Raw genomic sequence first — 23,084 nt, 5'->3', positions numbered from 1 at the left:
TCTAATGACACAAAGACCTCTATTTCACAACAGAGGAAACACACACACACACAGAGATTGATTTTTATTATTATCATTGTTATGTATGCAAATTAGAGTATTGATTGCCATGTTGTGTTAATGTCAATCTACATCATTGATAAACCTAATAAGCCTTAGTATTTCTGCATGTAATGTATGCCCTGAAATAGATATTACATTTATAAAGGTTGCTACCCCCTTATAAATATTTTATTTAATGGACTTATCAGTTTGTTAATGTGTCTGCTTTGACGCTATAGGTGGGGTTGAAAGTTGACATGAGTGTATTTACAGACATGCGTATTCTCTGCCCTCCAATGGTCAAAGCGAAGAAGTGCAACATTGATTTAAAGGCTGACTTATGACTAACCCTAAGATAATTTCTGCAAAACAGCATTTTCAGTCTTTGGTTTCAAGGGTCATGTTTATTCAGCTCTCAGAATTTCACTCAGAAGAAGACAAACTACTTTGAAAAATAAAAACTGCACATTTTAGTCCCAATCTGAATCTGAGTCTCAGAAATAGTTTAACCTTATTACTGCAGTCACCTATATATCTATTAAAGAAACTCTCTTAAAGACATTTTAAGCCAGGTTGAGCTGTATATATTATAGCTATCAGGGAGTGTTCTTACTGCTCACAAGCACGCCCAGGCCTTTATGGGAGAGAAGTGTTATTACACAGTGGCTTTATCCATTCCATATCTCTCAGATGAAATAAAACTGTATGACTATAATTATAATACTTTAGATTATTTCTTCATTTGAGGCAAACAGTTCATTTTAAAAGTGTTTCCTTCCGCTCAGAGTTTGTCAGGAATGTTTCACCTATGAACAAAACCCAGCTGTATTTAGTTAAACAGGACTGGTTTCCTATTATGAATGTTTAAGCAAAGAAGACAAAGGGAATCACAATCAGGGAGTGAAATTTTCAGATATCCCATTATTATTTTATTATTTATCTTATTATGAATTAATAATATAAACACCAGAACAAACTATTACATGTTAAACACACCCCACATTTCTGATGACTTCAATACTAAAGAATCTGTAGAACAATCTTTGAAGGATGATGACATTTCGAAGACTGAAAAGTAACTCATTTTGGAACACTAATCCTTTCCTTGTGACTGATTTTTGACTTTTTTTAAAAATCACTTCTTATTCATTCACCGCCTGTCATCTGTCATCAACCTTGGTCAAAGTATTTCATAATTATTTATTTGTCAGAACAAACTGATACAAATTGAAGTGATTAGTCCTAGATTAAAAAAAATTATAATAATATATATATATATAATGATAGCAAACATTTTCTATGTTTATAATGAATTACCCACATCAGCATTACAGCATGTGTTACTGCCATTACATCATAACACTAGTACAGGAGCATTACACTCTCATTACACCATTACCAGCCCTGTGTCCTGTAATCATATGAACGACCCCCTCACTGGTATTGGTCCACTGCTGACATATTCACGGTGACTTTAAACACCATTGGTGAGTGTGAGGCGAAAAGGGGCGTGCCCACCTGCGTCTTTCTCATTAATATTAATGAGATGCATTTCATTTTAAATGCCTTGAATGAAAGCTGACTGCATATAAACAAGCAGCGTGTTACTGTAATGCTATCTAAAGTGAGGTTGCACATCCCTGGCTTGAACTACGTTGTCTGAGCAAAGACGTAAGCGCTCGGTGTTGTGTGTGTGTGTGTGTGTGTGTGTGTGTGTGTGTGTGTGTTTGGCTACCAGCCGTCATCACAGTTTGGGGAGCTTGAAATATTATTTGCTGCAAACAGGCTGGCATAGAAATGGCATCACTAGCAGCGGCGCATGAGCCAGGTATAAGCCCAGGCTCCATACCGCTGGCTGACGCGTTAGTCCCCGCGAGTATCTTTGCTCCAGACCGGGCAGGATGCGGGGACGACACGGGGGACGAGTGCTTCGACGACGGGGACATGATGAACGGCGAGCCCGAGGACCGTGCGGTGGACTTCACCAACAAGGTAAAGGCCAGGCCCATTGAAGCTAACGCAGGCTAACGTTAGCCGGAATGAATGAATGAAACTAATGACGTGTTTATTAAAAGCTGCTGTGCAATGACCAAACAGTGCACGCTGCACCACACTATATACACTGAGTGCACTTGGTAGCAAATATTATTATAGGTTATATAGCGTATAGCTGAGGCTTTAGCGCGTAACCTAACCCTAACGTTAACCCAACGTTAACCTAACGTTGACACAGCTGACTTATCAGCAGGAGCACATTGCACCATATGCTACCGGAGCTGACTGTGTCTCATGATAATGCTGCTGCCAGAAAGAAACAAACCATAAAGAGAAACACAAAGAGTGACTGATGAAACACACGGAAAGCAGACAGTGTAGTCAGGCTGAGGTAATGCATGCCAGATAATGGATGGGAAACAGTGTCAGATGTGTTTTCACTTTGGAAAAGTTGCTATCAGGTGTGTTACATGAGTTTTAAAATGCTGTGACAGTCAGGTTTGTGTCAGATGACACATTACACTGGTATTACAGTCCTCTGTGACAGATTGCATCAAGCAGGCAGTCCTTTGTTCACCTTTGGCTCCTTTGGTCAGTCTCATTGGTTTGTGTCAGCCTCTGATAAGCTGTGTGGTTTACTTTAGTTCACATATGTTTCATGTGACATCACACTTGGCACAATGATACTACCAAAGGTGCCTATTGTACATATATTATCTTTATAATATAAGTTTTTCTGTTTTTAATTTATACTTCCTGGCCTTGCTCTCATCTTTATACACTGTCGCCTATAAAGTTAGAATGATTTTTTGTTTTTTACCTCTGTGACAGTGTCATTTATTCTTGATAAAGTGTTATCTTCTCAAATCCGAACATATCACAGTGAAAATTAAACCAAACTTGATGTGTATAAATAGGAATAAAAAGATAAACGATAAACTTATTCCAACTTTATGGGCAACAGTGTATTTTCTTTATACTGTGTTTATTGTCATGCACCAATATTGACATGAAGTCTAAATGGTTTTCTTAATTGTAGCTATAACCTAATGTGATAGTGATCTAATGTGTAATCTTAGTGTGATAAATCCTAAACCTTATATCCACATACAAGTAGATTTGTCCTATTTAATGGTCATACCACCAGAATGTAAGAGTTTAATATCAGACACATGGTTAAACCACCATAAAAGGCCTTCACAGTTACATTGAATGAATGCAATGCAATCAGTTTTACTGTGGTAAATGATGGATGGCATAATGGAGATTTTTCTGTTCATGTGTAATCTTAAGAGGTTTCGTGGGAAGACAGACAGCTGTGTTTGTGGGTTCGGAGAGCAGACTTTAAACTCTTTAAACTCTTTAAACTCTTTAAAGTCCAGTTACTATCGCTCCTTAAAGTAACCACACATTGGTGCAATCACCACCAACTTTTGGACAGGTTATGACTCACTGATTGTGACACATTGGAAAACGTTTTGATTACGCATCTGTTATAGAACAACCATTAAGCCAGCACGACTCCAACAATTTTATATCTCTTGTGTTTCTTTTTGCGCTCCCCTGCTGCAACAGTTGGCACTTATTAGCCCAAATGGAGAGCAGTATGACTCATTGCTTCGCCAGCTACGGGACAGGATGGAAGAGGGATGTGGAGAGACCATCTATGTGGTTGGAATGGGCTCAGGTGAGACAAAATTAAAATGCAGTTTATATGCTGTGGTTACACATTTTAAGCGTTTTTGGACTGGACTCTTTCCTCTGATTTTTCAGTCAGTCTGTGCCAAAGCCCCTGAACAAATCATATCTTGTTAAACCGTGTACTTACCTCTAGTTCTTCTCCCTCCCCCATCTCTCTGTTGTAGATGGTGGCGACTGGGGTCTGGATGAGAAGGATATGGAAGCCTCAGTAGCCACGGTGTGCTCGATGTGTGAGCAACTGGATGCTGACCTTATTACCCTCCGGGAGCGCAATGAGGCTGCTGGCGTGGTACGCGACTATCTGATCCGACGACGTGTGGGTGAGCTGGACTTCTTGGAGGTCAGGTGAGTTGTCAGAGAAGTCAATAAAGAGGGGTCATGGTTACTTATCCAGTAATAGATCCCACTCACGAAATCACATTTGTTTTCTTTTTCCACTACATTTGTTACGAGACGTGTCAGAAAGCTATGCCTCACAGTTTTTGTGATATTTTGGTACTATCACTCAGGGTTGCAGTAGTGGGTAATGTGGATGCCGGTAAGAGTACTCTGCTGGGAGTGTTGACGCACGGAGAGCTGGACAATGGCAGGGGCTTTGCCCGCCAGAAGCTCTTCAGACACAAGCACGAGATGGAGAGTGGCAGAACCAGCAGTGTGGGCAACGACATCCTGGGGTTTGACCAAGAGGGACAGGTGAGGGGTAGAGCAGAGAAGGCTACTAGTTGGCATGCTTTAGAGAGATGGGGAGTGTGCAAGTAGCATACAACACATAGTTCTGATAGGATGTTTTATATGTGAAGCACGACGTGAAAGCAGAGACGGTATGTCTGCTCCCAAGGTGGTGAACAAACCAGATAGTCATGGAGGAAGCCTGGACTGGACCAAAATCTGCGAGAAGTCCTCAAAGGTCATTACCTTCATAGACCTGGCTGGCCATGAGAAATACCTCAAGACAACTGTGTTTGGGATGACTGGACACCTGCCAGACTTCTGCATGCTCATGGTCAGAAATTGGTATTACATCAATAAAAAAACAAGTTTTCCTTGTTTATTTTATTAAAATTTAAATAATTCTTTCCCCTTTCTCTGCCCTGGCAGGTGGGCAGTAATGCAGGTATTGTAGGGATGACCAAAGAGCACCTGGGCCTTGCCTTAGCCCTGAATGTACCCGTGTTTGTAGTAGTGACCAAGATAGACATGTGTCCAGCCAACATCCTGCAAGGTCAGTCCCCTGGAATCTCTTTTAACTACTCCTTCAACTGTAATACAACGAAACTATAGGAAGAGCTAAGTTAGTATACGTAAATATTTCAATAAGCTGTTAATTTCTCAAAGTTGCACAATGTGTTGATGTGCTGTAATTCCTATGGTCTTTGCTCCTAACAGAGACATTGAAGCTGCTCCAGAGGTTACTGAAGTCCCCCGGCTGTAGGAAGATCCCTGTCCTGGTACAGAACAAGGACGACGTCATAGTCACAGCTTCAAACTTCAGTTCAGAGAGGTACTAAGTCCGTTTCAGCAAGATTCAGAGTAAGAGTAAAAATGCTCCTTGGTAATCTTTGCGTGTGTTGTGTCCCTACAGGATGTGTCCCATCTTTCAGATCTCCAATGTGACCGGAGAGAACATGGACCTGCTCAAGATGTTCCTCAACCTGCTCTCCTCCAGGACCTCCTACAGAGATGACCAGCCCGCTGAGTTCCAGATAGACGACACGTACTCTGTGCCGGTACTCTCACAGTAACATATGATCATGACCAAATGTATTTTACTGCGGTACACACCTCACACATCACTTGTGTTGTGTTTATGTCTCAGGGAGTGGGAACAGTAGTATCGGGAACTACTTTACGTGGACTCATACGTCTGAATGATACAATGCTACTAGGGCCGGACCCATTGGGCAGCTTCATTTCAATCGCTGTCAAATCAATCCACCGCAAGAGAATGCCCGTGAAGGAGGTCAGAGGTGGCCAGACTGCCTCATTTGCTCTCAAAAAGGTAGGAGGGGAAAATCTGTCATGATGTATTCATTAACAGGCTTACATGTCTGGCTATTTGCCTTGTTTCTTCCATCATTTGTATCACGCTCTATTACTCATATGTCGGATCTTTAATAGTGTTAAAAATTTAACATTTCTTTTTCTGTCTGTGTCCTCTGTCGTCTTCGTCCCTCCTGTCTCGTGACTCTTTGTAAAGATCAAGCGTTCATCCATAAGGAAAGGCATGGTGATGGTTTCTCCGAGGTTGTGCCCACAGGCCACTTGGGAGTTTGAGGCTGAGATTCTGGTACTGCATCATCCCACTACGATATCTCCCAGATACCAGGCCATGGGTATGTACAATGCCACAAAAAGGGCATGTCCTATGGTGGTTTTAAGTGTTGCTTGGTTTTAAATTAGATGTTTTTTTTCTCTATCTAACCACCCTTCTGTCCTCACCCACCACTCAGTTCACTGTGGCAGTATACGGCAGACAGCCACCATTCTGTCTATGAACAGAGACTGCTTACGTACAGGGGACAAGGCTTCAGTCCACTTCCGCTTCATCAAAACCCCCGAATACCTGCACTGCGACCAGAGGCTGGTGTTCAGGGAGGGACGCACCAAGGCTGTGGGTACTATCACCAAGGTAATACAGGGGGCACAGTACTCACCATATCAAAAGTTCAGAGATAAGTATTAATTAGCAGAAATTCATGTTACAAAGTGATTTTTAATGCAGCATCTAAAATATCGACTCATTTTTCTTTCAGCTGTTGCAATCCACCAATAATTTGCCATCAAATTCCAAACCTCCACAAATCAAAATGCAGTCTACAAAGAAGGCACCGCTCCGAAAAGAGGACGGCACCACAGCAGCCGGTGATGATGCAGCAACGATAGCACAGCCCGCAGGCCCAAACGTGACACAACCGGTGAGACACAACTCAATAAAAATGTCACTGCTTTTGATGTGCTGTGTAGTGTGCTGGTGATCTTGAGTTCCCTAACATAGCTGCTCTTTTCTAACTTGTTAATGTCTCTCTGTCCTCCTGCCTTTTTGTTTTCCTCTGTTTACTAAACCACCCCATACACCCTGCTTTAATTGTCATATTTCATCCTAAACCTAAATTTTGTCATGGCAAACCACTCCTTCATGCTCTCTCCCTCTACTTTGCTTGCGTGGCTGGCTTCCTAAGGGAGAGGGAGATGAAGACCCTCAAATAAAAGAGGGCAACAAAGAGAACAAGGTAAAAATAGGTTCATTCAAAATAAACAAGAACAGTGGAGAACCTGGACCTGATGTTTTCTGGTTATATTCGTCTTACAGTTTCCTAACAACACTGCTTGCAATATTAAATACTATATTACACACTGCAGATATACACAAAATTTGGAGGTACCTGATTGTTTTTCGTTTTCTCTCTTCCGTGCAGCCAAAGTCCGGAGGAGGTGGAAGGAGAAGGGGTGGCCAGAGGCACAAAGGAAAAGGCCAGAACAGCACCACCAACTCCACAGCAGCTCCTTCCTCATCAGGAATAGGAGGCTGCTGAACTGCCCTCGTCTCCTGTAAACCACCCTCTCTGCTATCACTCCACCAAGTGTCTTCATTCCACAAATTCATGAAGGAAACAAATGTTTGGACATTCCACACTCTAATTACACCTCGCATTTTTACACCAGGTCTTAGAGTTGTTTTTTTTGTTTTTGTTAAATGGAAAGAAAAAGGAGTATGTCCCAAACCAAAGTGCATACACCCTTGATGCATTAATGTCAGCTGCCTTCATCATTTTTGAATTTTTGAATGGTTTAGGTGATGGAAAGCAGCTTGGTTTCTGAGGTTAGCCTCACTCAGGATGATTTTATCCATATTTTACATGTCTAAGCTACAATTCAGTCCTCTGGCTCGATGTCAGTGGTGGAGAGGGAGGCTAAACCCAAAAACAAGAGACCAGTACCAATATGAGCAGCTATAAACGAAACTCCCCCATGCATTCCCTGTGTATTTGCAATGAAAAACATTTACTATTTATACTGCATATGTAAATTAGCTGTTAGTTGTGCTCTGATTGGAAAGATGCCATTGTATAAAATGTATGCAAACCCATAAATGAATGTAGCAGAGGGCACATAGTGATTTCAAATTCTAGATATATGGAAAATATAAGCGGTTACATTTTATAATTGTCAGTTATTTATTTGGCATACATGCAGAACGTTCACTCTTGGATGGTCTTTCAATCTACTCTTCACCTGCAGTCTTAGATTCAGTAGTATCGATCACGCTTCCACTGTCAGTCAGTCATAGTCCAAACCTTATACCAGTAGTGTTAGTACAAACAAATACAGCACATAATCTTGTCACTCCAACAATTGCTCCTGATTATAAGACATGCAGTACTTGCAGTGCTACTTGTAACTCCAGTACCCCATGCGTTATGGCCTGTTGCTGTTAACATGTTGTGACATTTTAAACACACTTTGCCTCTAAAAAAACTGACCATTAATAAACAAGCTTTACTGAACTTTTCAACAGTGTTTCTTTTCGTGTCAAATATTTATCGTTACATATTAAAAACTATCAATACTGTGCAATTTATTTGTTTGAAAAAAATATTTGGATGGGTTTTCTGTATCTTTCATTCAATATACTAAGCAGAGGAGTGTTGTGTAGTCTCAGTCTCATTAGTTCCACATATTACAGGTGATAAATGGCAACTATTTACACTGGCTATGATAGCTGCAATCATAAAATAAAGTTGATTGTGTTTACTGCACATGGGAATGTTATGGTTACCAAGAGAAGTCCAAAAACTTCTAAATTAAAAATTACATGACGATTTCAAACTCCACACCTGCAAGATGTAATTATCTTAGCAGGAATAACAAGAACAACAAAATCTTTACATGAACAGAGGTTCCAAAAACCTCCCTGCTGAAAATGTAATATTGAAACATAAACTTAGAGAAATAAAGAGAGATTTCCCAGTTTTCTAACAGTATATGCAGGTTTAAGTCAGAACCAAAGGCCAGTTCAGAAATCAGAATGATAAAGTTCTATGCTTAAACATTTAGTCACAAGTGACAGTTGTTTTTACTTTATATACAAAAAACATTACAAATGATATGTAACATTTATTTACTGTAGATTGTAACACAAAAAGTATTTATCTGCTCCATTTACATTTTGTCATACACGTGCAGACTGTTCACTACCACTATTAAAGGTAGCACACATACCCATGATCTTGTATTACAATTTGAAAAGGCTTCACTTGGCATGTGCAACATTAGTATTTAATGAAATATTTTGTGGAATCCATGATATTGAGGTAAGTAGCATTCCTCTCAAAAATAATTTGTAACTTTACAGCTCCATGTTTAGGAATGTTCTGTTTTGGTCTTATTGATATTCGGGAATTTACAGGGTGATGTGGAATTCAGAACCACATTAAAAAAAAATGTCCAGTATTTGACGTAGTTACAACGTGCTGCTGTATTTTACAGACACTCAAACAAAGTGAGAGAACAGACTGTAGTTCTCACTTCCGCACAAAAAAAACGTACTCAGCTACAAAAAGCTACTCATCGTCAGGACACAGGTAAAGACTGTTCAACCGCAGGAGGGTTTTACTTGTATATATCGTTTTCATCGTGTAGTGTAACCTCCTACACTGGATCTGAATTAAAATAAAGTATGCACCACTGCTTAGTCAGTGTGTTACCTTTAGTAGACAGCAGTCAGCCCACTCACAGTTTGGAGAAGGAGACAGAATTACAGATGGAAGTAGAGTAAAGCCCTGCTGTGCACCGGGGCAGCAGAAAAAATGATTTTAGCCACATAAAATCAAAAGGCCTGAAAGAATAAACATATCTGTTTAAGTGAACACTACAGCGAGTATAGGTAACACACTGACTATGCATACACCTCATACAACCCCACTTCAGGAAAAACCCCAAATATTCCTTAAATAAATGTTTCAGCACATACAAAATGGCTGACCTTTATGATGACACAAGAGTCTCAGTAATTAGTTACCATTGTATGATGCTGAAAGGTGATGACACAGATAGGGCTCTGTAAAGTAGTCACTGTAGCAGACAGCTGTGTCTAGATTTATGAATGACAAGTAATGACAAGTCAGTAAGAAACAGGGGGAGAGACATCAAATATACACAGACACGCAGGACAGGAAAGGATTCAGTCGTTTTTTTTCCACTATGTGTTTAGCCATCAATGTCCCAGCTGAAGAGGTGATGTTTCACCAACATATCCTGCACTCCCTCTTTCAGCGGTCTCTGCTCCTTCTCCTGGGAAAAAAAAAAGAAATGTAGAAAACCTAAAGATTATATCAATACTACACCAGAAAGGGTAGTTCCATTATATTAGATATCTGACCATACACCAATCAGCGATTTTGAATATAGCATTTTGTGACAGCCTATGCAAAAACAAACAAAAAAACTGACGTGACTGTCTGGCCAGAGGATTACAAACAGACTACAGTCATACGGACTACTGCATCTACTGAAGGGCTGATAAATGGTGATAAACAGGCTTAAAAGGAAGTCAAAAGCACTGAATGGTCATGAGCAACTCAAAGCAAGGCAATGCTATGATAATTTACCTCACTTTCAAATGATCAAATATAAACAAGGTAAGCAAGTTTGGGTGAAGAAGACAAATAGAGAGAGAGAGTTGATTTGTGATAAGATACAAATTTTAAATCATCAGAGAAGTAAACTAATAACTAATGACTATACTAAATCATCTACAGCCTGATACGTGACAAGTTACCGGTACCTAGAGATCCCAACTAAAGAGGTGATGCTGAGTCAGCACATCCATAGCTTCTGCTTTCAGAATAGCGGATTTCTGAAACAGTATGAAGTCATAAAGTTTTACCCCCTAAATACTCATTGTTGTCTTTGAACAGTAAGACTTCTATATATAATAGACTTGCTCTGTATGGGACTGCTGTGGTAATCTCTTTGGCTCACCTCTTTCTTGTCAGGGAGCTCACAATCTTGGGAGAGGCTGAAGGCAAACTTTGACAGGACCCTGAGGAGAAAGCAGTAGACTCTGTCATTTAATATTTATTTATTTTTAATTGACATTCTTAAACTACTGTGCCCTATGTACAGTAAATGTGGAAGATACTGGGTGGATAAAATACAGTATAGTAAAGCTAGACTCAGGAATATAGCAGTTTATCCTATTTAACCATTAACAGTAACCAGTTAAGTGTTTTTTTTGTTGTTGTTTTTTACCTGAGTTCACACTTGATCTGCACCCACCCTGGACTGCGAAGGAATGACCATGGGTGATACCATTTTTCTACAGCAGCCATGCTGGAGCACAACACCTCCAACCATAGGTGCAGCACCTGCTCACTGGTGGGGGTAGACACATGTTAAGTAACCACAAAGAGTGACTCTGATTATTTCAATTTCAAATTAATCTTAAAAACTCACTTAAGACCAACGCAGACGAGAGACCTAAACTTGATGTCCATCTGAGCATGTGCCGTGTCGTGGCTCATGTTGACTGACTGCACCGCCTGGGAAAAGCAGACAGAGGGCGCTCATGCACTTTCTACTAACATTCATTCTTCATTCATTCCGTCATTACTTAAATGCTTACTTACTCTGTATAGCAACTCCTCTGGTGTTAGTACTTTCCCATCTTCATCTAACCTGGTGAAGACCAGAAGAGAATGAGTCATTACCTTAGAATTCTTGCACACACATTGTAAGTGGATTTTCTTTGTCACCTGCCAACACACACCTCAAACTTAAACATTTAGGTTCTAACTGAGTCAAGGTGTCTCACTCTTCCCCCAGACAAGGAGGTTCACTGGACTTGGCAGGGCATCGTAGACAGCTTGTACAAAGAAGTCTGCCTGCAAGATGTTTGTCCAGGTGATGCACTCTCCCACCTTGTCCACGCTCCCTGCTGCCGGAGTCCCACTGCCCTGCTCACTCACTCTTCCTGGAGAAGATGGTGTCTTTCCTTGCCGCGGGCCTGGCTGACCAAGGTCTTCGGGAAGTAGCCCAAGTCTGCTATGCTGGTCGCCAAAGTGCCCACCAGAGCCTTTTGTCTCAGACGTGACTCTGCTGCCTCCAGTGCTTTCCCAGCCTTCCACTTCCTTCCTGTCCTCACCTCAATGCCGGCTGATGACACCTTGCAGTCCCTGGAATCCCTGTACTGTAGGGCTTCTCTGGTGCGTACCACCATAAATTCTTCAGTGAGGCCAGTAACATCCTGCAGCTGCCCAGCAACTTCCAAAGAAAGCCACTGATCGTCCTTTCTAGGGACTCAACTGTTGACATTTGGACTGCATAGACCAGCAGGGGCCACAGGACTCGGGCAGGATGAAATGCTGGTAGATCCAGGCTTTAAATCTGCCAGGCAGACCGGACTTGTCAGTCTTGGTGAGCCAAGTTTCAAGCTCTTTGTTGGACTTCTGGATGGCGTCAGAGTCTTTCAGGCTGGAGTCAAAGAGCTTCCCCAAACACTTGACAGGTTGCTCCGCGATGGTTGGAATGACAGTTCCTGAGATGGAAAACGGAACTTGTCAATCACTTTCTCCTTCTTCAGTGCCATGGACCTTGACTTGGAGGGCTTAAAACTCATCCTTGCCCAGGTGATGAGTCTCTCGAGTCCTTGTAGGATTCACCAATGTTGTTGTGATGGTAAGATCATCCATATAGGCTCTTACAGGGGGCTGTCGTACACCTGACTTGTTTAGGGGCCCTCTACATTCCACTTCGGCTGACTTGACCATGTTTATGGCAAGGGCGAAAAGAATAACAGAGATGGTACAGCCAGCCCGTTATTATTCCTTTCCCAATGTGATGCCAGTCTGATGTTTCTGACCCAGAAGAGACCCTCATCCTGAAATTATTGTAGTAATCCGGGATCAGGTCCTTGATCTTACTGGGAACATGATAGAGATGTAGCGCAAGCCCGACCAGTTTATGTGGTATGAACCCATAGGCGTTGGCCAGGTCCAACCACAAGACAACTATGACACCTCTGTTTTCATGGGCCTCTCTGATGAGCTGTGTAACTACACCAGTGTGTTTCCAAGCAGCCGGGAGTTCTGGGAATCCCTCCCTTCTGTACTGAGGGGTCGATGTAGTTGTTCTTGAGGAGAAACTCTGTCAGTTTTCGTGAGACAATGCTGAAAAACACCTTCCCTTCAACACTCAGTAGTGAGATAGTCCGAAACGGGTTGATGTTTTTCGAGTTCTCCTCTTTGGGGATCCACACTCCCTCAGCACACACCCTAATCCCTTTATTTATTTATTTATTTATCTATCTATCTATCTTTGCTCCAACAGATTACAATCCACCACACCCATGTTAAATATTCATGTAATTCGAGAGTTTGACAAATCAACTGAAAACACAAGGACACTGTTTTTACCTGTAGGTTTTACACAGCACCAGTCTGGAGTAGACAGAGTTGAAGTCCCTCTCTACCTCTCTACTGGCAGCCTGGGAGAAAACCAGAAGACAAAGAATGATTCAATCTTATGGTGGATTTGAACAGCAGTGTGCAATATGGTGCCATCTGGAATTACCTCTTCTATGAACAACCAAGGGTGACAAGGCCCTCCCAGTATAGATGGTTTCTTGAGACCGTGTTGAAATATGGCCTTTAGGGCAGGACACAGCGTGCCCCTGGCCAGGTCAGTCACTGCCTCCGTCACAGAGTCATCTCCTGCTAATGAATACTGGGCACAGACACAAGAGCACCAATCACTGTTTAGGTTACTGTGCATTAATAATCAGGACCAGGAAACAAAGATAAAAACTGATTAATATTGCATGGATTGAATATTCTAGGGGAACATCTGCTGGGCAAATTAAAGTCAGCATAGAGACACGTATGCCTTATTAAGCTGATAATGAACTGCTTCCATACCTCTTTGCTTCTTTCATCTAGGATCTCCACAAACTTTGCTGGAAACCAACCTGTCACAGAGAGCCACATAATTTATGTTAAGAGAAATCAGGTATCCAGATGTCAACAGTGGGTGCAGATACATGAGAAGAGTACACACCTCTAAGGCCATTGAGCTCTCCAACCCAACAGTGTTCATCTTTCTGTGAGATGATCTTTAAAAAAAGAAAAAAGAAATATAGAGGGATAACATTTAGAGGTAAGTAGAGTGCGTGTAGATGCTTGGAAGGAATAAGAATCAGTGTTTTGTTTCTTTACTCACGGTGATGATGTCATTCTTCCTGAAGCCCAGTTCGTCGTCATCATGTCGCTCAAAGTCCAGCAAAGCCTTTGCCCGTCTCCGTCGGTTACGAGACACCACAAGAAAGTTTTCGTGATCTCGCTGGTGGCTCTCCATGGAGTAGTCAGGAGTCAGGTCCTACAGAGACAAGATAGAATAAGTCAGGACAAAATGCAGTCAATGTGAATAGTGGTATTTATAATGAATACTGCTATTTGATGGTACTACAGTATTAAATTTAGGTCTAAACAATTTAGTCTGACATGCCAGCAAAAAAAGGGATGCCTCTTTTAATGCTTCTCTTGTTTTGGTTGATTCTTAGTCCACAACAAATAAATAAACAAACAAATAAATCACACTCTTCCTATTCCTCTTCCACACATAAACTTCTTCATAAACCTATAGGTGTTGTCCATCCAAAATGAGATATTCTCTGGCGTGAACTCACAGTACTGGAGTGACGTGGGTCCAGACAGTGGAAGTGATCTGCGGTGCGGGCTATGGCCTCTCTCAAAGCTGCCACCAGCTCTGTCTGCTTAATGTTCTTGGATTTCAAGGCATCTGCCTCATCTTCCCCAAACAGCAGAGAGCTCAAAGTGGACTTCCTACGCAGGGACTGTCTCCTCACCACCTGAACATGCACAATGCAAAATAATTTACTTTTATCCAATTTTTGAATTAAAAGAAAAAAAAAAGAAAACATAGGAAGAATGGACACGCAAACTAACTTTTCAAAGAGAACAGCGACTGACCTTGTTGAGATTGGTGTTGAGGGTTGCGTTGTTGCCATTGTTGAGCTGCGTCTGTTCATTTAGGATGTAGGCTAGGTGCTTGTGTCTGTGGGCTTCCAGTGTTTCCTGGGAAAGCGCCCCTGCTAGCCTCATAGCCTCTCCAAGAACTGCAGGCCCATCTCTCAGCTGGCTTGGCAGGTCCGACAGAGTATTAAAAATAGACGCAGAGTTCTCTGATGATACGAGCTCCTCCTCCTGGGGTCGGGAAGCAAATCATATAACAATAAAAAGACTGAAAAACTAATACAAGCAGGAGTAGCCAGTGAATAGTTGGTGTAAGGTGATAAAAGTGGTCTGTTGGTATTAATTGCTTTCTTCTCAATAGGTAACTGGACAGAGTGTGAATACAATAATTACAGCATCTGAGCACAAAATAAATAATATCACAGAGTCAAGACTCTGAGTAGTAGTGGAAGTACCTTGATCTTGAGCATGCCCAGTGTGACCTGGAAGAGAACTAATGAGCCCTGGTAGAAGAGCAGGTCCCAGATCCTCAGGAGCAGACGGATGTCCACAACACTGGCAAACGATGTCAGGAACCAATGCAGGGTGATCAGCGATAACTCTGGATGCATTAAAAGGAGGGGGGTACATACAGTTTATACTCATTCGACAAAAATTGATTCAGCATATGTAAATGTTTGTTTCTAACATTTCTTATAGTTTTTGCTAAATGCGTGGCAGGTTGAAACTCGGTAGAAAACCTCGTTCATCAAACGCTCATGTTGCTTTCTTTGACTCCAAGCACCACTCTCTCACCCTTACCTATGTCATGCTCCTGCAGTAATCGGTCAAGAGCTGGCAGGTACTGAACAATGAGCTGACGGAGAACCCTCTGGTCTGTTTGGACACCCAGCAGAGTGGAGGAGAAGTACGAAGGAGGAAGGAGGTCTTCAATCAGGGCGCACATCATCCATAGCACATCCTCCTCCTCAAGAAAGAGCAGCAGACAGGAAACCACCTGAGGGGAATGAAGACACGGGTGTGGGGAAAAGACAATGTAAAAGAAGCAGGGAAAGGTGCTACAAGTGTGTGCGCATTTATGTGTGTAGATTCTGCTGGCTGATGTCATGTAGTTGTTTGTGGTGTTCGCATATGTTCTCACCATGCCAGTGCCCTGACAGTACCCAATGTCTGGGTAGAGCCAGGCCAGGCCCCTCAGTATCCGTCTCAGCCTCGGCACACCGACACTGGTCAGACTACTGAAACACGCGTTGGTTGGCATAGTCCGTAACAAGTCCTTCTCTATCTGAGGGACAGAGGTGAACAACACATCACACTATGATTACTAAGAACAGCAGGGGAGGTTGGAGAAATTTAGGAAAGTCTTCATTCGTGTGTTTTAGGGCTGTGAGGAATATACAGATTCAAAGCAAAAGGGTTTAATATATGAAGATATGGTATATGATATGGTGACTGCAATTGGATTGTGTTTGTTTACAGTAAAAAAGGATTTTACCTGTTTAGCTGTACTTGTGTCATCATTGGAACTGTTCTTAATGATTTCTCTGTAAGTGATCTCAGAGGTCCTCTTCTTCTGCAGTGCTCCAGACAGACGCATCCAAAGCTAACAGACAAAACATCTTTAAAGCACTGCAGCTTGTTTTGTGACTTTGGAGAGAACTAATACAAGCAAATAGTCAAAGGCAACTGTGGCACTCTAGTGTGAATTGAACTGATACACACAGTTCTCCGGGTCCACTTACCTGTGGCCTCATGCTGTGAGGTATGCCACCTAGCACCAGGGAACGCAGACGCTCCGAGCGTGGAAGGACGGAATCAATGAGCTCCCAGGTTAGGTCACCCACTGTGTGGTTGTGGGTGAACTCCAGGTGGGCTTGCCAGCGCAATCGCTGCTGGGGGTCTTCACGCTGGGGTGAGCCTTCAGTGCCCAGCCAGGACCTGGTCTTCCCACCATCTGAGCGAGGAGAGTGTAATATATCAGGTGTTAATGGTGCTAGTGTTCTTTGTAGCCAAAAAAAGACACTTCTTCACATGAGGTGGCTCGGATACTAGAAAACAATAGTACTGTAATCAGGCAAGATATGGACAGAACGGGAAGTGAAGAAAAAAAAAGGGAGCGAGTACGTGAGGAGAGAAAGTCGACAAGCATTTGGATAAGAGATAAGTGTTTAAATAACAAAACCAAAAATAGAACTCCTTTATGGGAGACATGCACTGTACTACTAGAAGTTGAACAACAATAAACCTGCCAAAAATGAGCTGAAAACAGAAAATATACTGCTGCTGGAAAACAGCATTATTGGATACTGGTACCGATCAGCAAGAAAAGACAAGACAAATAATGAAAGAGCAACTCAGTTAGTCGCGGTCATAACTCAATTGTGCACATAATGTAGTCACTATGCCCAGATATGAAGTTTGAGAAAAATGGAGTGAGGACAGAAGAAATGTGTGTGTGGGTGTGTGGGTCCATGTAAGTGAAGACATTACCTTCAGTGTCCACTCTAAAGCCAAACTCATCATACTGGACTTCAGGCTGTTCTGAGGAGTCTTTCTGAAAATAAATAAAATGCATTTCAATGGCAGGAGACTGAAAGAGCCAGTTAAACACAGCCACAGTAGCTTTTCTGAGCATTTTTTACTTAAGTTAACAAATCAGATGTCAGTGTTACATGAGGACAAAATGTTGTTTGGTATGTGACATAGTTTCTTATCTTTGTTTCTGTGTTTTTTTTTTGGTTATTTAGATTTGACATGATTTATATTCTTTCCCCGTTTCTCCACACTTTCACATAAACAATGTATGAAGTCACATGCTCACTTGATGGTACTTGGCCAAGATGTCCTGGGGCCACATGCTTGGGGTGAGAGCAGAGAAAGGCCCACCAGGGGCTGGTGTGTAGGTACCTAAAACAAAGACAGATTCATATACTGAAAAAAACTGGTACTTTAACATAAAACATGATACATACTATACAATATAAAAAGGGAATTTCCAGAATAAAGTAGAAATCACAAATTAGATATTTTCATATAACAGATCCAAAGTGATGACATTTAATCAAATATTTTAGTTATACTTGTTTCATCAATCCAATGTCAGTATTTGTAGACATGAATAGGACCTCTATTTAAAAAGGAGAGCTATTCACATTTATGTTGAAAATCAAATCCATACCTGACATTTTGTTGACGGTAGAGTGAAAGACTTCTACATACAAATACAGCAGTCACTCTGGAAAAAGGAGATCAGCAGATCGTACCCGCTCTGCAGGAAGGACAAACAGAGGAAGATAAATGGTTGGTGGTTCAATTCCAGCATCTTCTAACGGCAAGAAGAAATGTCCTAGAGGAAGATGCCGCACCCTAAAGTGGTTAAGATGCGTAATTAAGACCATTATTTTGTGCCTCATCTACTTTTGATACCATCAACTTCAAATTATTACAGTGTACCTTCTCTAAATAGGCCTCCTTGTTGTAAACCATTGTTGCAAGTAAAATGATGCAGGTACCGTAACAACGAAGAAATATAATCCAACAATCCTCTAACAAGCACCGTTCCTTTTTTAAGCATTAGTAAAGGAAGTGTCACACGAATACAGTAAGTGAGAAAGGAAGAGATACTGACAGAGAGAAAGAGGCTCATTGTCTTCTCATGACACATGACTGCTGTACTTACCACAGGCTAATTACATCATTTAATCTTGTGTGTGTGTGCAGGCTCTATTTTAACAGTACAGGTCCTGGGGCAGAATTTATTTTAACATTTATGAGAACATTCAAGTAGAAATTCATCACAGTTTCTTCATTATTTACTTTTTTCATTAATTCAATTTACTTCTTTCTTTTCTTTTCTTTAAGTTTTCATCTCATTCAACATGGCAGGAATTCAACTAAACATTACAATAAACCCAACAGGAAATAAATTAATGTTCTTCTACACTGTTATTTGGACTATTTGGAGTGCTTTTGTACTATATTAGCATGCTTCTAGTGTTAGTATATTTTTATTGTGTTCAAACCCAATGAAAAAGTGTCTCTGTGCAATTCCAATGACTTCTTGAAATGACCATACAGAATTAATGAAAATAAATGAAACCAATTACACCACTTTGGAACCAATCACAGTAATTTTTTATCATGGTGGCAACAGCCATCCAGGACCGTGGCAACTTTAGTTCTGGTTATGCAACATATAAAAGCACTATCTCATGTGCACCAGTAATCCAATACTTGTAGAATGCCTGAAATGAATGACTGAAAAAAAAAAGCACCCCAACTGGTTTATACCATCTTCCTTCTGTATTCATCTATCTGCAAAAGTTCAGCTGATATGGCACCTACAGAGTTTTATAAAATGTTATTAAAAATGAAAGTACTTTTGTATTTTTTTATTTGCATAATTTCAGCTCAGTCTGTTGGCTTATAGGCTGTTATCCTGAATGGCCGTTTAATTTAATAAAAGTGTAGCATTATTTAACATGTGCTGCTGCTTGAACATGTGTTAAAGCAAGTCAGAGCCAAAGAACGCAGATCCAAAATACCCACAACAAATGTGCTGCTGTCCAAAAAACACAAAACAATGAACAACCCCCTGATTATGGGAAATCATTACCAATTATCTGAATATGATCCAACGGTTCTTCATCAATTAGGAGGGGAGGAGTTTGGTTGTTTAGAACATCATGAAACGCTTTGATCTTCATACTAAAACTATCCTGAGCCAGGACACTATTTGGCTTGTAAGCACTGATGAACCACTTACAAACACACACACAGACGGACACAAAATAGTACAACAACCATAACCTGCAAAAGAAGCTTTCCAGCATACCAACACCCTGCCAAAATGATTCATTCCAGCAGCAGGCTTGCGGATTCTGAAGAGGGATTTAGGACTTAAGAGAGATGAGAAATCAATTTGAGGTTTGGAGGATGGCCAAGTACTTTCAAGCTAGTGTGTGTGTGTGTGTAGCTCATGGGAGCACTGGGATTTTTGAGCTTCTCCCTTACAAGAACACTGACAATTTAATCACCTGCCAAGAAAACCAACACGACTGAAGCCTTCTTGCAAACTGTTGCATTTATTGACAATCCAATTGCAAAATTCTGCTGCAGAAGGACGTAAAAGTTAGACTTTAAAGGAATGGTTGTTTGGTTGGAAAGTAGTTAGTGGGTATCAGCTGTTACTGTTGGTTAAAGTAAAGTAGGTGAATATCATCCATCAACAACTTGACATTCTGTCAGGTACAGACGCCATCGACCATTATCAGCAGACACTGCGTACCACAGATATATCATATTTGGTATATGTTAGTGATATGGTACAAGACAGACATGTTTTTTTTGTGTAATTATATTTATTATATAATTTAAATATTACATTATTTACCATTTCAATTTTTACCAAATTGTTCAACTGTAAATTAAACTTTCTCAGTATACCAGGTTTGTGTATAATGTTTCTGAAAAGTAATAAATATTTACCATAGAGCGCCAGTATCAGTTCAGCTCAGGTCAAGAGGAATATATATGGGTGCGTTTTTCTACACGTATGTACATAAATAAACTCCCCTATCAGGACAATCTGTACATCAACACATTTACTCAAAGCCATAAAGCAGTCCTAGCCATTGATTTACAACATTCCCTACATGCGCCAAGCACGAGCAGAGATACTGAAGGGAGAGCAGCCACAGTTTAGACGGCAAAATCTGAGATATCTCACAGTATACATTGTCCTCAATCTTAATATAGATACAGAACTGATGCATGACATTTAAAAACAGCAGGGAAAAGTCAAACAGCCGCCACTGGCACTAAATAAAACTGAATCAGGGGTTACAGTAGAAACCTGTCTATTGGAAAAACCTATTGAAAACTCTAACTCCATTCATCAGTGTCATAAATTGTATAAAAGTACATTATCTGAGCATATAATCTTGTTAAAGTCATGCACTACCAAGGATGAAATACCACAAAGAAACCAAATCGTATTTGTTTTTTCGGCTTGATAGGACTTCTTTTACTCCGAACACAAGAAGATCCATTACTGAGGTGTGGCCGCGCTCACCTGTGTTTGCACACATGGGTCAACACCCTTCTGCGAGTAAAACAAAGAGTGACATCCTGCTGCACAGATAGAGGAGGGGGAGTGTGTGTGTGTGTGTGTGTACGCATGGCAAAACCCATCGTCTTAACTTAACTGTGGAGAAATCTCTTATTCGTTACCTTGATAATTCAGTTTGTGTTGGCTGGCCCTACACAGACACCGTTATCTCCCCACACCCGCCTCCCTAACACGTCCTCCAGTTGTTCCTCACGGCAACCACAACAATAGTGACTCATGCTCTCGTCTTGTGAACACACCCACCTACACAGCCATGTATGTCAGACAACCGTCGCCTCATGCCCCCTTAGAATAATGGTTGAATAATGATAGACAAGTCCTTCATTCACTCTTTTGGAAGACTGGTGTCTTTCCATTTCCTTATGTTTCACACACACACACACACACGCATCATATCTATCCATTTGGTACTGTACAATATATTTTATTCTGTACAATATATTTTATATTATCGTATTTACTATTGCTTTTTTGATATTTTATTATGTATAGTTTGCTTTATAGTATATTTTTATTTCTTATGTTGTCACTTGTCACTTTGTGTAATGCTGCTGCTGACTATTTTTAATTTCCCAGCTTGGGATACATAAAGTGTAATATATATATATATAATATATATATATATATATATATAATAATATATATACATATGCACACACACACCGTGAGAGGGAAGTGCCACTGTTTTGAACAGGAATGTCACTTCCTCAAGATACTGGAAAACCCCTCCAGATTCACCAGGAACAGCATTCTGCAGGGGGGAAATCAGCTTTATAGTTATTATAATTGAAAGCTTAACAACAAATATATAGAATATAGATTTGGCATGACAACACAGCATTGCATTTTAAATAATTATAGTTTTTACACACATACACACAATGCAGAATTGAACCGCTATGGAGGAGTCCCAGTGAGATGATATGCTGACAGGCCTCGTTCATAAAGCAAATATCATTTAAAGTGTGTGCACGATTCAATATTAGGCACATTAGCATTACGTCAAACCCCCCAGCTGACGTCAGCTCCAGTCAAAAGAGCAGAAAAATCATTAATACTTCATTTTCAATGACTTACGCTTACACTTACATTTATTTTACAGCGTTACCACACCCGACGTGTGTAGTGCATCAACAATGGGTGCGTACGAGCTGATAAAAGTGCAAACATCTGTCTGACAGACCCGGGTAACACATTCACGAGTTGTCAGCTGTTAGCCGCACATGCTACCTTCCGCTAACAAACAGCGGCGGACGCATCCTGCTTTAATCTTACCGTGACATAAGGCTGTGCTTCGTAGCTCCTGTCGTTTGGGAAAACGGTGAACACGCCACATGCTATGTCATCTTTCGCGTCGTATTTGTCAATTTCCCCGTGTTATGCACCTGCTAAAGCGACGCGTAACTCCCATGTATCCTTACACCTTTTTTTTTTTTTTTTTAAAGGGCTTTCAAATTCCCAATCTACGAGAAGTAGTCCCAGATCCCGGAACTACACTCCTCACTGAGAGATATCCTTCCGCCAGAGAGAGGGGGATAGATGACGTAGGCACACGACGCTTGTTTGTTCCATTCATTCATGAGTTTTCTCTTTTTTTCCTTTTTCCTTCATTCATTTCAGCACAAACACCAGCCAGTCACGACTCCACAAGAGCAAGTTGTGCTTTTTCCAGTGAAGTAGCATGAAGAGAAAAGTATGAGCTTTATGTTTTATGATTTAAGACTGAAACATTGTACTTAAAGGGCACATGCTCTAATAATGATATGATTATTATATGACATAAAAAATAAATTAATGACACCAGTGTAAGAGTTAGTTTGTGGCCCAGTGTTGTCACTATTGTGAGATTTATCACTGAATTTCCACTGGTGGTTCATGGTGAAAGCATTATGCTGTTACACCATTGCTCCACAAGATGTCTCTAGTGCAATGAGTTAAAAAATAAAAAAAATAATAAAAATGGCACATTCATTATAGCTCAACCATTAAAAGTAAGACCTGCTGTATGTTCCCTTTTTTTTTTTTTTTACAGCCACAAGTATTCATCCTCCACATATCCGCCAACCCACTCACCAACCCAAAAACACAGACCTGAGATCCTGCAGAATAAATAAGCCTCGGGGGACAGTTCCCTGTTAGCCACTTTAGTTAGTGGATGTCACACTAAATGGGCATCAGAACCAAATGATCATCCAGAAAAACAAGATAATTCATGTGTGACAGGAGCT

At 40.9% G+C, this 23,084-nt stretch overlaps 2 protein-coding genes across 3 annotated transcripts; one reads left to right on the top strand and one right to left on the bottom strand.

Annotated features, from left to right (window-relative positions):
* The first annotated feature begins 1,602 nt into the window (after nt 1-1,602).
* Nucleotides 1,603-8,243, top strand: gtpbp1 (GTP binding protein 1). Of its 2 annotated transcripts, XM_010737795.3 has the most exons (14): nt 1,603-2,034; nt 3,613-3,724; nt 3,903-4,083; nt 4,248-4,431; nt 4,577-4,741; nt 4,837-4,960; nt 5,125-5,239; nt 5,321-5,465; nt 5,555-5,737; nt 5,936-6,071; nt 6,189-6,367; nt 6,492-6,653; nt 6,918-6,968; nt 7,155-8,243. In XM_010737795.3, the coding sequence occupies exons 1-14, from the start codon at nt 1,840-1,842 to the stop codon at nt 7,269-7,271; spliced, it is 2,049 nt and encodes a 682-aa protein (XP_010736097.1). In that variant the 5' UTR covers nt 1,603-1,839; the 3' UTR covers nt 7,272-8,243. The 2 variants fall into 2 exon arrangements, with proteins under 2 accessions (XP_010736097.1, XP_010736105.1); XM_010737803.3 differs by lacking the exon at nt 6,918-6,968.
* A 247-nt stretch (nt 8,244-8,490) lies between these two features.
* On the bottom strand, nt 8,491-22,298 carry sgsm3 (small G protein signaling modulator 3). The gene is made up of 21 exons (XM_010737814.3): nt 22,132-22,298; nt 17,905-17,994; nt 17,548-17,633; nt 17,217-17,280; nt 16,469-16,680; nt 16,222-16,329; nt 15,868-16,011; nt 15,528-15,723; nt 15,182-15,327; nt 14,724-14,957; nt 14,420-14,602; nt 13,954-14,109; nt 13,792-13,846; nt 13,653-13,702; nt 13,309-13,461; nt 13,152-13,222; nt 11,367-11,415; nt 11,194-11,279; nt 10,990-11,112; nt 10,720-10,780; nt 8,491-10,029 (listed from the first exon to the last, which is right to left on the bottom strand). Exons 2-21 carry the CDS (start codon nt 17,909-17,911, stop codon nt 9,946-9,948), a joined length of 2,268 nt encoding a protein of 755 aa, XP_010736116.3. The 5' UTR covers nt 17,912-17,994; nt 22,132-22,298; the 3' UTR covers nt 8,491-9,945.
* Nucleotides 22,299-23,084: the final 786 nt, after the last annotated feature.

This window comes from Larimichthys crocea, chromosome XII (genome assembly GCF_000972845.2).
Source record: "Larimichthys crocea isolate SSNF chromosome XII, L_crocea_2.0, whole genome shotgun sequence".
In the NCBI taxonomy this organism is placed as follows: domain Eukaryota; kingdom Metazoa; phylum Chordata; class Actinopteri; family Sciaenidae; genus Larimichthys; species Larimichthys crocea.
The sequence above is the reverse complement of the archived record's forward strand: the minus strand, read 5'-3'. Positions and strand labels throughout refer to the sequence as shown.